Source organism: Dendropsophus ebraccatus, chromosome 1 (genome assembly GCF_027789765.1).
Source record: "Dendropsophus ebraccatus isolate aDenEbr1 chromosome 1, aDenEbr1.pat, whole genome shotgun sequence".
Taxonomy (NCBI): domain Eukaryota; kingdom Metazoa; phylum Chordata; class Amphibia; order Anura; family Hylidae; genus Dendropsophus; species Dendropsophus ebraccatus.
In genome coordinates, this window is record NC_091454.1 from 12,826,616 (window position 1) to 12,839,652 (window position 13,037).

The 13,037-nt window shown below is 45.2% G+C and overlaps 1 protein-coding gene across 1 annotated transcript; it reads right to left on the reverse strand.

Moving 5' to 3' along the window:
- Positions 1–832: 832 nt before the first annotated feature.
- ADCK2 (aarF domain containing kinase 2) lies at positions 833–10,905 on the reverse strand. Its single transcript, XM_069967594.1, has 8 exons — positions 9,830–10,905; positions 8,189–8,335; positions 7,599–7,727; positions 6,986–7,081; positions 4,250–4,501; positions 4,018–4,146; positions 2,638–2,691; positions 833–1,094 (listed from the first exon to the last, which is right to left on the reverse strand). Exons 1-8 carry the CDS (start codon positions 10,682–10,684, stop codon positions 954–956), a joined length of 1,803 nt encoding a protein of 600 aa, XP_069823695.1. The 5' UTR covers positions 10,685–10,905; the 3' UTR covers positions 833–953.
- Positions 10,906–13,037: the final 2,132 nt, after the last annotated feature.

Here is a 13,037-nt window from a genome sequence, read left to right on the forward strand (position 1 = left end):
AGCAGGCTGTCTCCCCCTCTGCAGAATAGCTCTTGTAGCAGGCTGTCTCCCTCTCTGTAGAGCGGATCCTGTAGCAGGCTGTCTCCCCCTCTGTAGAGCTGCTCCGGCGGCAGGCTGTCTCCCTCTCTGTAGAGCAGCTCATGTAGCAGACTGTCTCCTCTCTGTAGAGCAGCTCCTGTAGCAGGCTGTCTCCCCTCTGTAGAGCAGCTGATGTAGCAGGCTGTCTCCCTCTCTATAGAGCAGCTCTTGTAGCAGGCTGTCTCCCCCTCTGCAGAATAGCTCTTGTAGCAGGCTGTCTCCCTCTCTGTAGAGCAGATCCTGTAGCAGGCTGTCTCCCTCTCTGTAGAGCAGCTCATGTAGCAGGCTGTCTTCCTCTCTATAGAGCAGCTCTTGTAGCAGGTTGTCTCCCCCTCTGCAGAATAGCTCTTGTAGCAGGCTGTCTCCCTCTCAGTAGGGCAGCTCTTGTAGCAGGCTGTCTCCCTCTCTGCAGAGCAGCTCCTGTAGCAGTCTGTCTCCTCTCTGTAGAGCAGCTGATATTGTAGCAGGCTATATCCCACTTTGCATACATCTTGTATACCAGACTGTCTCTCTCTCTCTTATTGAGGCTTCCCTGTAGCACCACACACCATATCCACCTGTCTGCCCAGTAACTACCCTACACGCAGGGAACCTGCACAGCGTCTGCTTACTCCTGTACATTACAGACCAACATTTATCTTAATAGATGGCAGCAGTATCTTTCTCACCAGCCAGGAACGTCCTCAGAAATTTTGTTTATGAACCATAAACAAAATATATATCACCCAAATAGGAGTGGGAACTAGACTGTACGTTTGATACAATAAAAGTATACTTTTTGTCCTTTATTTAAAACCTGCAATTATTGGTAATAAATGGCAATTTCTTTGTTGTGGACCTCCCTCCATCCAAAGAAAGAGACTCTCCGGCACTGTCTATATCAGAGAGGCAGCGCTCTTTACCAGCAGCGGCTTGGCTGCCTCCAATATGTCAATCTCCGGGTCCAAAGAGCGTCCGAGTCCTTCCAAGACCAAAATGGCAAAAACGATAGATGCAAAGTTACTCTCCAGCTTCACCTGGAAAAAAAATTATAAGTGACGGTTCTATGTGACACCTGCACATATGTACAATTGGATGTGTTTCAATGATTTTTTTTTTTACTCCAGAGCTGCAATCAACATTTTGCTGGCTTCTTGCTTGGCTTTCATATGTCCCTGCAGCCCTTGCTGCTATAGTATATATATGTGATGCAGCAAATACTATTGTGTACATATAGTGACAGCACAGGTAGCAGAATTATGGGTGCAGCTCTGGGTATTAGCGGAGAAGGGGACACGACTGACTATGACAGTGCAGAATTATGAACAAAGCTTTGAAGGTATATGGTAAAAAGGAGATGGATGACTGTGAGAGTGCAGGGAGCATAATTCTCAAGACGGCTTTGAATGTGAGTGAAGAAGTGTAAATGACTGACAGAGCAGAATTCTGATTTCAGCTTTGAAAGTGAAAGAAGGAAAGGGAATGAATGACCGTGATACTACAGCCTTATTCATGCAGCTTTAGGCTATGTTCACACTGCATACGATTCCGTCCGCAGTTCTTATGCCGCCGTACATGTGCGGATGAAACGTACATGTGTGGAAAAATCGACATGCGGCCGGATGCGTACGCACTGCGAACATATGCCCGTAGTACAGTTATGCTTCCCTAGCTTGCTTCAAAGCGATCTGAAGCAGGTCATTTACTTGGAAGTCTTCGCCCAGCCCAATAAAACACACAGAACCTTTTGGATCGAAAAATCAAGTTCAATTTGACTGAAATAAGTACTTCATACGGGACTGCATGGAAATCCACGGCCGTGAGTTCGAACATTTTCGTCCTCAAACAATGGTCTTGTTAATTTTTCACGGCGGCGTATACGATCCGGTCGTAAGTTCATACGTAGTGTAAACTGTGCGGCCATATATCGTATACTTTCAAGCGAACGCATCAACCTCAAAACTACGTGCATATATTTGCAGATCGCACTACGAGCGGAAATATACATAAGTAAGTCCGGCCAAAAACTTTTTTTTTTTTAAAGGAAGGGGCAGGGAAGGGGGCACACACTAAAAAAACACTATCTCAAATCACCTCTCCCCATACCTCTTCAGCGCTGGATCGCTGCTCCGGGATCCCTGCCGAGCTCGGGGGTCTCAACCAGTGATGATGTCACAACCTGGTTGTGCCCATTCAGCCAGTTAATGACTGGGGTGGGACACCACTGGAGTCATTGATTAGCTGAGCAGCCAGTCCATGAACCGTCACAACTCATAACCAAGGCTGGTCACGTGGTGGATGGCAGGAACGGGGAGAGGTAAGTAAGGACTGTTTTTTATGTTTTCACCCCCTTTAAAGGTGAAGGGTGAAATTCTGAATTCAGATCTAAAGGTGAAAGAAGGAGAGGAAATAAATGACTGTCAAAGTGCAGAGTTGTGGACACAGCTTTGAAGGCGATGACTGTGACAGAGCAGGGAGCAGAGTTCTGCCGGCAGCTTCGCAGGTGAATAGGCCCGAGAGTAATAAATGGGGGGTTATTAATGGAATGGCTTACACAAATATGAGAATAAAAAACTATACCTTGTGCGTCATGAGCAGCTGAAAAACCCGAGAGAGCAGGGCTGCAACCTGGAGCTGAAGAGTACAACAAAAATGGGGGGGGGGAAAAACTGGTATAATAACATAATTTTAAAAATAAATGTCTCCCGCAAGTTCAGCTTTTTCTTCCTTAAATACTCTGTGGTACTGAGACTGTGCTCCTTCCACTGTTGGTCTATGTCATAGCATTTCCCTCCTCACATTGTAACACTGCCCCCTGTCATATGCAGTCCTTTTCTTAACATACTAACAAGATGCCCCTCACAAGATCTCTCCTGACATAATCTGTGCTGCTGAGAATCTAACCACTTATATTAGTTTACATTGCCATCTTCCGCTTAACTCCATTCTCTATTCGTACAATGGTAGTAATTAGTCACCAAGTATTCTAGCAGTCAGGCTTAGGGTCCTATTCCACGGAGCGATAATCGGCTGAATCGGCCCGATTCGGACGATTTTCACTCTGTGGAATAGAGACAACGATCAGCTGATGATCGTGTCATCGGCTGATCGTTTATTTAGGTTCAAACCTAAAATCATTGGGCACCAACCGCGCATCGCTATGTGGAATAGCGATGCGTGGCAGGCGACCAACGATCTCACAAGCACCATACATTGCCTAAGAATGTTGCAAGTCTTCTCCTGCGCTCCTTCTCTTCCAGTCCCGCTCGCAGCTTTGGTGCAGCCTATCTTAGCTGACAGATCGCTCAGCCAATCACTGGCCAGGACCGCTGCGGCCAGTAATTGGTTGAGTGGTCTGTCAGCTCAGACAGGCTGCACGAAAGCTACGCGCGGGACTGGGAGAGAAGGAGTGCAGGAGAAGATCTGCAACATGCTTAGGTAATGTATGGTGCTTGTGAGATCGTTGGTCGCCTGCCACACATCGCTATTCCACGTAGCAATGCGCGGTTGGTGTGGTGTTTAAACAAGGGCTGCAAGGACATCGGTAACGATGTCCCTGCAGCCCTCGCTAAACGATTATCGGGCCATGTAATAGGCTCAGTAAACGAGCGCCAATCTAGCAGATCGGCGCTCGTTTACATTACTGAACGGGCCCCCATCGGCCCATGGAAAAGGACCCTTAGGGGTGATAGATGGACAACCCCCAACTGGCGGTCAATAGGGGAAAGTACTAAAGTCATAACTTTCATCTAGAGAAGGACTACAAAGAGCCTTAAGAGGACCCAAAAGATCTGTATGTTATATGTGGACAACCCATTGATTTCAAAAGATAATGTAATGCTTTATTTCTCCTGCGGTGGCGCTGTGGAAAAAACTGAATACCTGCTCTTAGGTTCCCTCACAGATCATAGCTGATCACAGCAGTTACATGTAGTGTACAAAGCATCATTGTGTCCTCACCTTCCCGAGAGTCACTGTGTTTTCCCGAGCCTCGTTCACCAACTTGGCCATTTGGGACTTGAAGCTTTCCACATCTATACATTGGTTGGCCCTGACGTGATACAGGATCAGCTCAGCCACCGTTTCTCCCTGCAGAACACACCAAAACGGTTTCGTTTTGCAAACAATAAAGGAGAACTGTACAAACCAGGCGTAAATTGGTCTACGGATGCCGTAATCTTTTCTCACTCACCTGCCCTAGTATTACCGCGGTAAAGACGGAGCGGAAGTTCTCGAGATCTTTCTCCTGCAGCTCAGCCACAATGCCGGCATCCAGCAAGACTAACCTGAGCGGGCAACGACCGGGTCGGACATCCACTATCAGAGTGTCGCACATGTCTACCAAGGTGGTCTGGTCACTGTGTCCAGGGGAGAACTCTGGAACTCCTTGCACAAGGATGTTACCAGGGTGGAGGTCAGCATGGACAAAGTTATCCACAAATATCTAAAAGAAGGAAGGAAAGTCAATAACCATCATGACTGCTATTACCAACTCAGGCACTAGAGGCAGCACTGGAAATTTCAAGTATATTGAAAAATTTCTATAAAATTTCTGGTAGACTGTTGAATTGGTCATAGGTAGTACATCACATCTGTGGCCTCTAGTTTTCGAGGTAGCTGCCATCGTTAACTGTTACACAATAATATCTGTTTAAAACAAATCGATTGTTTACTATGTCACCACATTTGAATGAATAAACCGTTTTTATTTTACTGTTTTACCGTTTTCATCTTGAAGGACTGTTGGTACATTCGCTTTAAAGAGGATGTACCACCCGGTACATCCTCTTTAACCTGAACCCACTGATCGAACGGCGCCGGCACGGGGAAGCAGGTGCCGCGGTCCGTTTTTTGGACCGAGGCCCCGTTCCCGTGCACGGCGCCGTTCTATGCACGGGAACCGGCCGTGCTCAAGCACTGGAGGCCGGCCCGCCCCCAGTGACGCGGCTCCGTTCATTCTAAGGGAGCCGCGTCATACAGGGGAGGGAATTCCCTCCCACTGGGGGCAGGCGGGCCGGCCTCCAGTGCTTGAGCACCGGCCGGTTCCCGTGCATGAGAACGGAGCCTCGGTCTGAAAAACGTCGCCGTTCGATCAGTGGGTTCAGGTTAAAGAGGATGTACCTCCTCTTTAAGTGTTTCACATGGATAGAAGGGCACCAACGCAGGGCAGCCAGTGCCGCGGTCCTTTGTTTTAACTGCGTACGGCGCCGTTCTATCCATGTGAAACACTTAAAGAGAATGTACTGATGGTACATTCGCTTTAAATAACATAAGGGTCTTCTCTACCAAAGCAACCCTTCAGGATCCCATAATCACAGGGTCAATGGATGGACAAAGTCAACTGAGGGGACACAGGACTCCCGATCATGTGATCAGTGCAGGCAGGTGATGCTTGTTATTCTTGAGAAAACCTCTTGACGCCCTTAGTGACCACTCACTTGTGTTTTTACAGCAATAGCTTCTCTTCTAAGCCCTGCAGTCCTCAGTCCCCAGCCTTGATCAATGCTTGTTTACAGGACCTATTACACGGCCTGATAATCAGGCAGTAAGGGCTGCATAGACATCGTTAGTGATTTCCATGCAGCCCTTGCCCAAACATCTGACACCTTATCTCTCCCCGCTCTTGGTCTTCTCTTCTGTGCTCCGCAGCTTCCCGGTCCCAGTGACAGCAGTATCTGACAGGCCGCTTAAGGCCCTATTCCACAGAACGGTTATTGTTCATAATTGACCGCTCATTAACGATAATCGCTTCGTGGACTTAGTGTAAACGAGCGAACGACAAAGGCGAAATCGTTATATTGTCGTTTAAAATTGGTTTTCAGAATGTCGAAAAAAAATTGTTGGTCTTTGAAAGATAATTCGCTAATTGGTTCGTAAAATTAGAAATCTTTCAGTCGTTCGTAAAAGGTTTAAAAAAAGTAGGTGTGCCGTATGGTCATGATCACCCCGGCGAACGACCATGTAACGACCACAAAATAATCGTTACACTACATATATCATTCACGTTTTGTGTTATCGTTCAATAAAAAAAAAAAAGGTTTAGTGATCGTTAACGAGCGGTCGTTGGAGCTAGTTTATGAACGATAATCGTTCCGTGGAATAGGGCCTTTAGCTAATCACAGGCCGGGACCGCCAATCACAGGACTCTCAGCCGCTGCAGCCGCTGGGACCCTGAAGCTGCAAGGCACAGGACAGAAGACCGGGAGCGGGAGAGGTAAGGTGTCAGGTGTTGGGGAAGCCGTCGGGCGCACATCGCTACTACACGTAGCTATGCGTGGTCGGTGCCTGACGATTTTAGGTCCAAACCTAAAATCAAGGGTCAGCTGATCGTTGTCTCCTATTAGACAAAGCGTGTTATAACCATTAACGATCACAAACTAGATAGTTTATCATTAACCTGAAATCGTTCCCCATATTACGACCATTTACTCCATCTGATCCCGGCAGAAGAAGGAACAATGTAGAATTACAACGAATGATAAGAGATGATTTTGGTGTCAACACCAAAGGAACGATGAACGATTTCTCGTTGGTCCTTTGATCGTTGTCGGCATTTACACCAAATGATTACCATTTAAATTTGAACGATATTACGATAATTTACACAATAATCGTCCCATGTATTAGGGCCCTAACAGACAAATGTTTATCTATATCTTCCTATACTATCACACACATGTACACTCAAATCAGCCAAGCGTGTGTGTACTGGGAATCAGGAGAAGGGAGGAAGAGACCCCTGGCAGCAGCTTATATCTCTAAGAACAAAAGGACTGGACATGTTAAAGTCCTTTCTTCTTACTAACATCTGTCACTAGTGGAGAGTTAGGAGACAGAAGGTTGGCTGGTCGCACCAAAATTTGAGACACACATATCTAATGCGTATGGCCAGTTTAAGTTTGTACTTGCCAATGAGAAAGGTTCCTACCATCTTCAGTAACATGTCCACTCCCATGGCTGCTATCCGCTGTTTGATAGGAGAAGAGGCTGAATCCTGCAGGTAGAAAGACAACGGTTCTCCTTCCTAAGGAAGAAAACAATATAGTTACATTTATCCATAATTGTCTGGTTTAGAAAAGACACAACAAAGAGCAATCCTCCCTGGAAGACGCTGTGCATCCTCATATGCAGACAACCCATTCATTTTAAGAATAAGCGTGTAATACTTAACTTCTCCTGTGGTGGCGCTGGTGCCACGTTCCTCAACAGATTACAGCTGATCACTGTGGTGTTGCTAGAAGCAAGACCCTACTGTGACCCTGTTGGGGAGGGGGCTCGTTCACAGCAGAAATGTTGTGTCACTGCAATTTGTGAGGAAAGTTGCCAACAAGGGTTCAACTTTCCCACAGTGCCCCCACAGGAGAAATAAAGTGTTACATGGTGTTCCCAAAAATCTATGGACTATCAATGTAATGTACAAATGTGTTGGCCCTCCAGAGCAGGAGCCACCCTTTGCATCTTAATAGGGAACCTGGACAATGGACCACTCTTTATCAACCCTTAGACATCCCCCTTACAATACACCACCACCACGTGCCCACCTCATAGGTCTCCACTAAGATGTTCTTTGTCACAAAGGGTCTCAGGGGAGTAGGAAACTTTATAAAATCCATTTTTTCAAACTTTTGATGAAACATTTCCAAGTTTCTGGCTTCAAAACGAAGATCTATCTGCAAAAAAAGGTTAAAAATTTTGTTTAAGGTCTATGGTTATTCCCAAGCATCGTAAGATCCTCCCAAAGCAGAACTAAGGTTTCCACTGCATACCAGTTCTCAAACTACAGGACAGATATCACCGCTGCTGGTTCAGTGTCTTCAGTGGGACGTAAGTTATTTAGCGTAAACTCTAAAGTTAGAACTATGGTCAGCCATAGCATGTATAGAGCTGTCACTGGTCACCCGGCCACTAACCAGTATACATGTATATAGATTTCTGAACCCTTTAGAGAAGAATATACAGCGTCGGACTGGGGCCCACCAGAGGAAATCATCCTGGGGGCCCACCAATGCAGAACCAGTGAGAAACGACATGTCAGTCAGTGTTAGTGCAGCTTCTAAAGCTGGGGGCCCACCGGAGGAATCTCCGGTCCTCCGGTGGGCCAGTACGGCACTGGGAATATACTTATACTTACTTGCTGGGTCATTAATTTTTCAAACTCCTCCACAATCTCCGTCAGACTCAACCACCGGAATCCAGGGATCAGACTGAGTAACCTGCTCCATGTCTTCATGATGAGAAGGTCCATCTTCACCTCCTGGCCAAGACCCGGATGGAGGACCTAGTAGGAAGGGGAGACTTAACGGAAGTCTATATCTATAATCACAGACTGACAATCATCTTCATATGAAAGGTGGGGCAGCGGCTAGATGTGGACCCCCTTTATGACATCCATTTGGTTTACTATGTCATATGGTATGGGGCTATTGTCATCTTCTAAAATGGCTCTAGATGCTATAGGTTTGGTTCAACCATTAACATCACATAGGCCTTCACCCACTGGACGTTGCAGTCATGTGACACGAATTTTAACGCGGGTTATAAATATTTTTTCTAACTTTTCGAGTATTATGGTTCGGAGCTTTAAAATAGAAATATAACCTCATATATAAACTTATAAACACCCCCAACTTTTTTTTATCACTCCTCTGTTCCTCACCGATCGTGCATTACACATTAGCCTTGTGATGCTGCGGCCAATGATTGGCCTCAAAAGGTTTACTGGTTATACTATAACCCCCCCCCCCTCTTAAGCTTGCTTCATTTTATCGGGTAGCAATGTCACCTAGGCGGGGCCTTACGGCAGTTGAGCCCCATCTCCATGCTGGGGAGTGGGCCCAACTGTCATGAAGCCCCACCCAGTTGACACTGTCCACTGATGAAATTAAGCAATTTTAGAGCAGAAAGGAGACAAAGACAAGTGTTGTACGGGTATACATCGAATGCGCAGCATCTCAGCCTGTGGATGGTGTGGAGAACTGCACATAAGGGGGGGGGTGACTGCATCACTTTAAAGTTCTAGCATATAGACAATGCCATTAGATTCTTACAGTTCTTATTAATCTTAGTGGGAGCTATAGGTTAATAGCCACTTTAAGGGTATTTCTGGATAGAAAAAATGCATATGTTGGAGGGAATTAGCTAAAAAAGAAAAAACAAATCATCCTTTTCTACCCCAGCACCTCCCATTGGAGGTCCTTCCAGTCCCTTAGTCCTTCCAAGGTGAGATGTTGGAGCAGGACCTGTTGGCTAGCTGACTCGGGACACCACTGCCTCCACTGATTGGCTGAGCAGGCAGGTCCTAATCCAAAACCTTGTCTTGAAAGCCGGGAGAACTGATTAGCATCATGGGATGGAGAAGGTGGACAGGGTGGTAGGTAAGTATCTCCTATTTTAGCTCTGCCCAAGTAACATATCAACGTTTTTTTTCACGCTGGAATACCCCTTTAAAATGTTTAAAAATGGCCCAGAATGGTATAAAACCTTACCGATCCCCCCACCACCCATTGGCCTTAGTACTCCTTGGCACCTCTTTAAACACAGACATGTGACCACTGTAACCAATCACTGTTGACGACAATCACCAATACAACCAGTGATTGGCTGAAGGAGTCATATGTCCAGGTCAAGGGGATCCAGGTAGTACAGAGGCCAAAGAAACAATGAACCGTGAGTACTGGGGAATCGGCTAAAGGAGTATGACTTTATACAGGCAATGATGAAGACTTCCCAAAAGTCCCTAAAAAATGGTTGTTGTTGATGATGTCATAATTACTTTTACCGCCACTGGTACTAAGAGGTCTTCATCATCCCCCGATCTTCTCACGGGCGGCAGTAATGGAGAACCTTGGCTGGGTCGTCCCCAGTTCCTCACGCGTCTAAGTATTCCATGAAGCCCCGGCACCTCCCAAGCTTCGTAGGCCGAATCCCGCTCCATACTCTCCACCAAGGATTGGGATTCCACGTTCTCGATAACCGATAGGTCGGCGTAGGCCTTATACACCTGGGCCACACAACCCGACCCCACAGGTTCCCTACTGCAGAACCTCAGCACGTGTCCGTAGTCCTTCCCGAAGGCTCTCCTCATACAAAGGTCGGTGTATTCCCAGGGGTGGGGCGTGACTTTAACATGAAGTCTGGAGAAGACGGCGCAAAACTCCTCCGAGAAGAGGTCCCGCCGAGTGCTAGCCCACTGGCCAAGCTTGATGCAGGCTGGCCCCGATGACTCGGTGGCCTTAAACAAGAGACAAAGCCAAAGAGAGTTCAGACGCGAGGACAGGTACGTGAGCGGGAAGACGATCAACAGGGGTCCGAATTTGCAGAAAAGGATGAAGGAGCGGACCCCCATGCGGATAAGAAAGGCGATCTTCTTCAGGAAGGTTTCCGGTGGCTTCTGTGGATGGAGCGACGGTCTGCAGCTCTGAGGAGGCTCTTCCTTATGGCACTGGGCCCCCCGGGTGGTCACATATCTGACCCCCCAGCACCATAAGGTGATTCTGGAGAGGGTCTTCACCTCCCCCCCCCTGAGTCTCCTCACTGCAGTGTCCCTCCATGTATACAGATCCCTGGATCTCCTGATCAGGTAGATCCTGGAGCAGACAGAGGCTCCAGCTCTCAGGGCCTGGGACATGGTACAGGTTACATACAGATCAGGGAAGGTCTGCTTCCTCCCCAGGATCCCTCATACAGGAGCGATGTGGGAGCCTCGGCTGTGAGGTAAATCCACGGGTCACGTGACCCGCCGCCCGGCAGCTCTGAGCCTAGAACCGTGTATGAGAGAGAGAGAGCGCGCCAGCGTCCTAAGGATGTGCCTGAGTGACAGGCGCGGGGACACGCCCCCACCACCGGTGACGTCACGGCTGCAATTAACCCTCCCGTGGCCTCAGAGCTGTGAGTGTGGGGGTGGTCGGGATGGGGGGGGAAGGAGGAGGGAGGGGGAGGAGCCCGGAGCTCTGGAGCCAAATACAAACAGCCGGCAGCAGCGGTGACAGTGACCGAGAGACCGGGGGGACATGGAGCTACAGAGCGGGGACCGGCAGCGGGAGACCCGGGGGAACAGGTGGGTGAGAGGGACGGATCATATAGTGGCCATTACCGACAATGTATCAGGAGGTTATATCATAGTAATAGGGGGGATTATAGCGGCCAGAGGAGTATACATATATATTACATCTCATCTATCTCCTATCTATCTATCTATCTATCTATCTATCTATCTATCTATCTATCTCCTATATATCTCTCTATCTATCTCCTATCTATCTCCTATCTATCTATCTATCTATCTATCTATCTATCTCCTATCTATCTATCTCCTATCTATCTATCTATCTATCTATCTATCTATCTATCTATCTATCTCCTATCTATCTCTCTCCTATCTATCTATCTATCTATCTATCTATCTATCTATCTATCTATCTCCTATCTATCTATCTATCTATCTATCTCCTATCTATCTATCTATCTATCTATCTATCTATCTATCTATCTATCTCCTATCTATCTATCTCCTATCTATCTCCTATCTATCTATCTATCTATCTATTTATCTATCTATCTATCTATCTATCTATTATCTATCTATCTATCTATCTATCTCCTATCTATCTATCTATCTATCTATCTATCTATCTATCTATCTCCTATCTATCTATCTATCTATCTATCTATCTATCTATCTATTATCTATCTATCTATCTATCTCCTATCTATCTATCTATCTATCTCCTATCTATCTATCTATCTATCTATCTATCTATCTATCTATCTATCTATTATCTATCTCCTATCTATTATCTATCTCCTATCTATCTATCTATCTATCTATCTATCTATCTATCTATCTATCTATCTCCTATCTATCTATCTATCTATCTATCTATCTATCTATCTCCTATCTATCTATCTATCTATCTATCTATCTATCTATCTATCTATCTCCTATCTATCTATCTCCTATCTATCTGTCTATCTATCTATCTATCTATCTATCTATCTATCTCCTATCTATCTATCTCCTATCTATCTATCTGTCTATCTATCTATCTATCTCCTATCTATCTATCTATCTATCTATCTATCTATCTATCTATCGCCTATCTATCTATCTATCTATCTATCTCCTATCTATCTATCTATCTATCTATCTATCTATCTATCTATCTATCTCCTATCTATCTATCTATCTATCTATCTCCTATCTATCTATCTATCTATCTATCTCCTATCTATCTATCTATCTATCTATCTATCTATCTATCTCCTATCTATCTATCTCCTATCTATCTATCTATCTATCTATCTATCTATCTATCTATCTCCTATCTATCTATCTATCTATCTATCTATCTCCTATCTATCTATCTATCTATCTATCTATCTATCTATCTCTTATCTATCTATCTATCTATCTATCTATCTATTATCTATCTATCTATCTATCTATCTATCTTCTATCTATCTATCTATCTATCTATCTATCTATCTATCTCCTATCTATCTATCTATCTATCTATCTATCTATCTATCTATCTCCTATCTATCTATCTCCTATCTATCTATCTATCTATCTATCTATCTATCTCCTATCTATCTATCTATCTATCTATCTATCTATCTCCTATCTATCTATCTCCTATCTATCTATCTATCTATCTATCTATCTATCTATCTATCTATCTATCTCCTATCTATCTATCTCCTATCTATCTATCTATCTATCTATCTATCTATCTCCTATCTATCTATCTATCTATCTATCTATCTATCTATCTATCTATCTATATATCTCCTATCTATCTATCTCCTATCTATCTATCTATCTCCTATCTATCTATCTATCTATCTATCTCCTATCTATCTATCTACCTATCTCCTATCTATCTATCTATCTATCTATCTATCTATCTATCTATCTATCTGTTGGGGGATGTGTGGGGTAGCTCCCTCCATGCTGTTAGGTGGGCGCAGTTGTTGCCGGG

Bases quoted from the DNA above. Each gene is read 5' to 3' on its own strand.
- ADCK2 (XM_069967594.1), bottom strand. From the start codon at position 10,684: ATGTCCCAGGCCCTGAGAGCTGGAGCCTCTGTCTGCTCCAGGATCTAC. The intron at 7,082-7,598 runs GTGGGCACGTGG...TTTCTTCCTTAG, and splicing joins TCTTAGTGGAGACCTATGAG to GAAGGAGAACCGTTGTCTTT. The intron at 2,692-4,017 runs GTGAGGACACAA...TGTACTCTTCAG, and splicing joins ACACAGTGACTCTCGGGAAG to CTCCAGGTTGCAGCCCTGCT.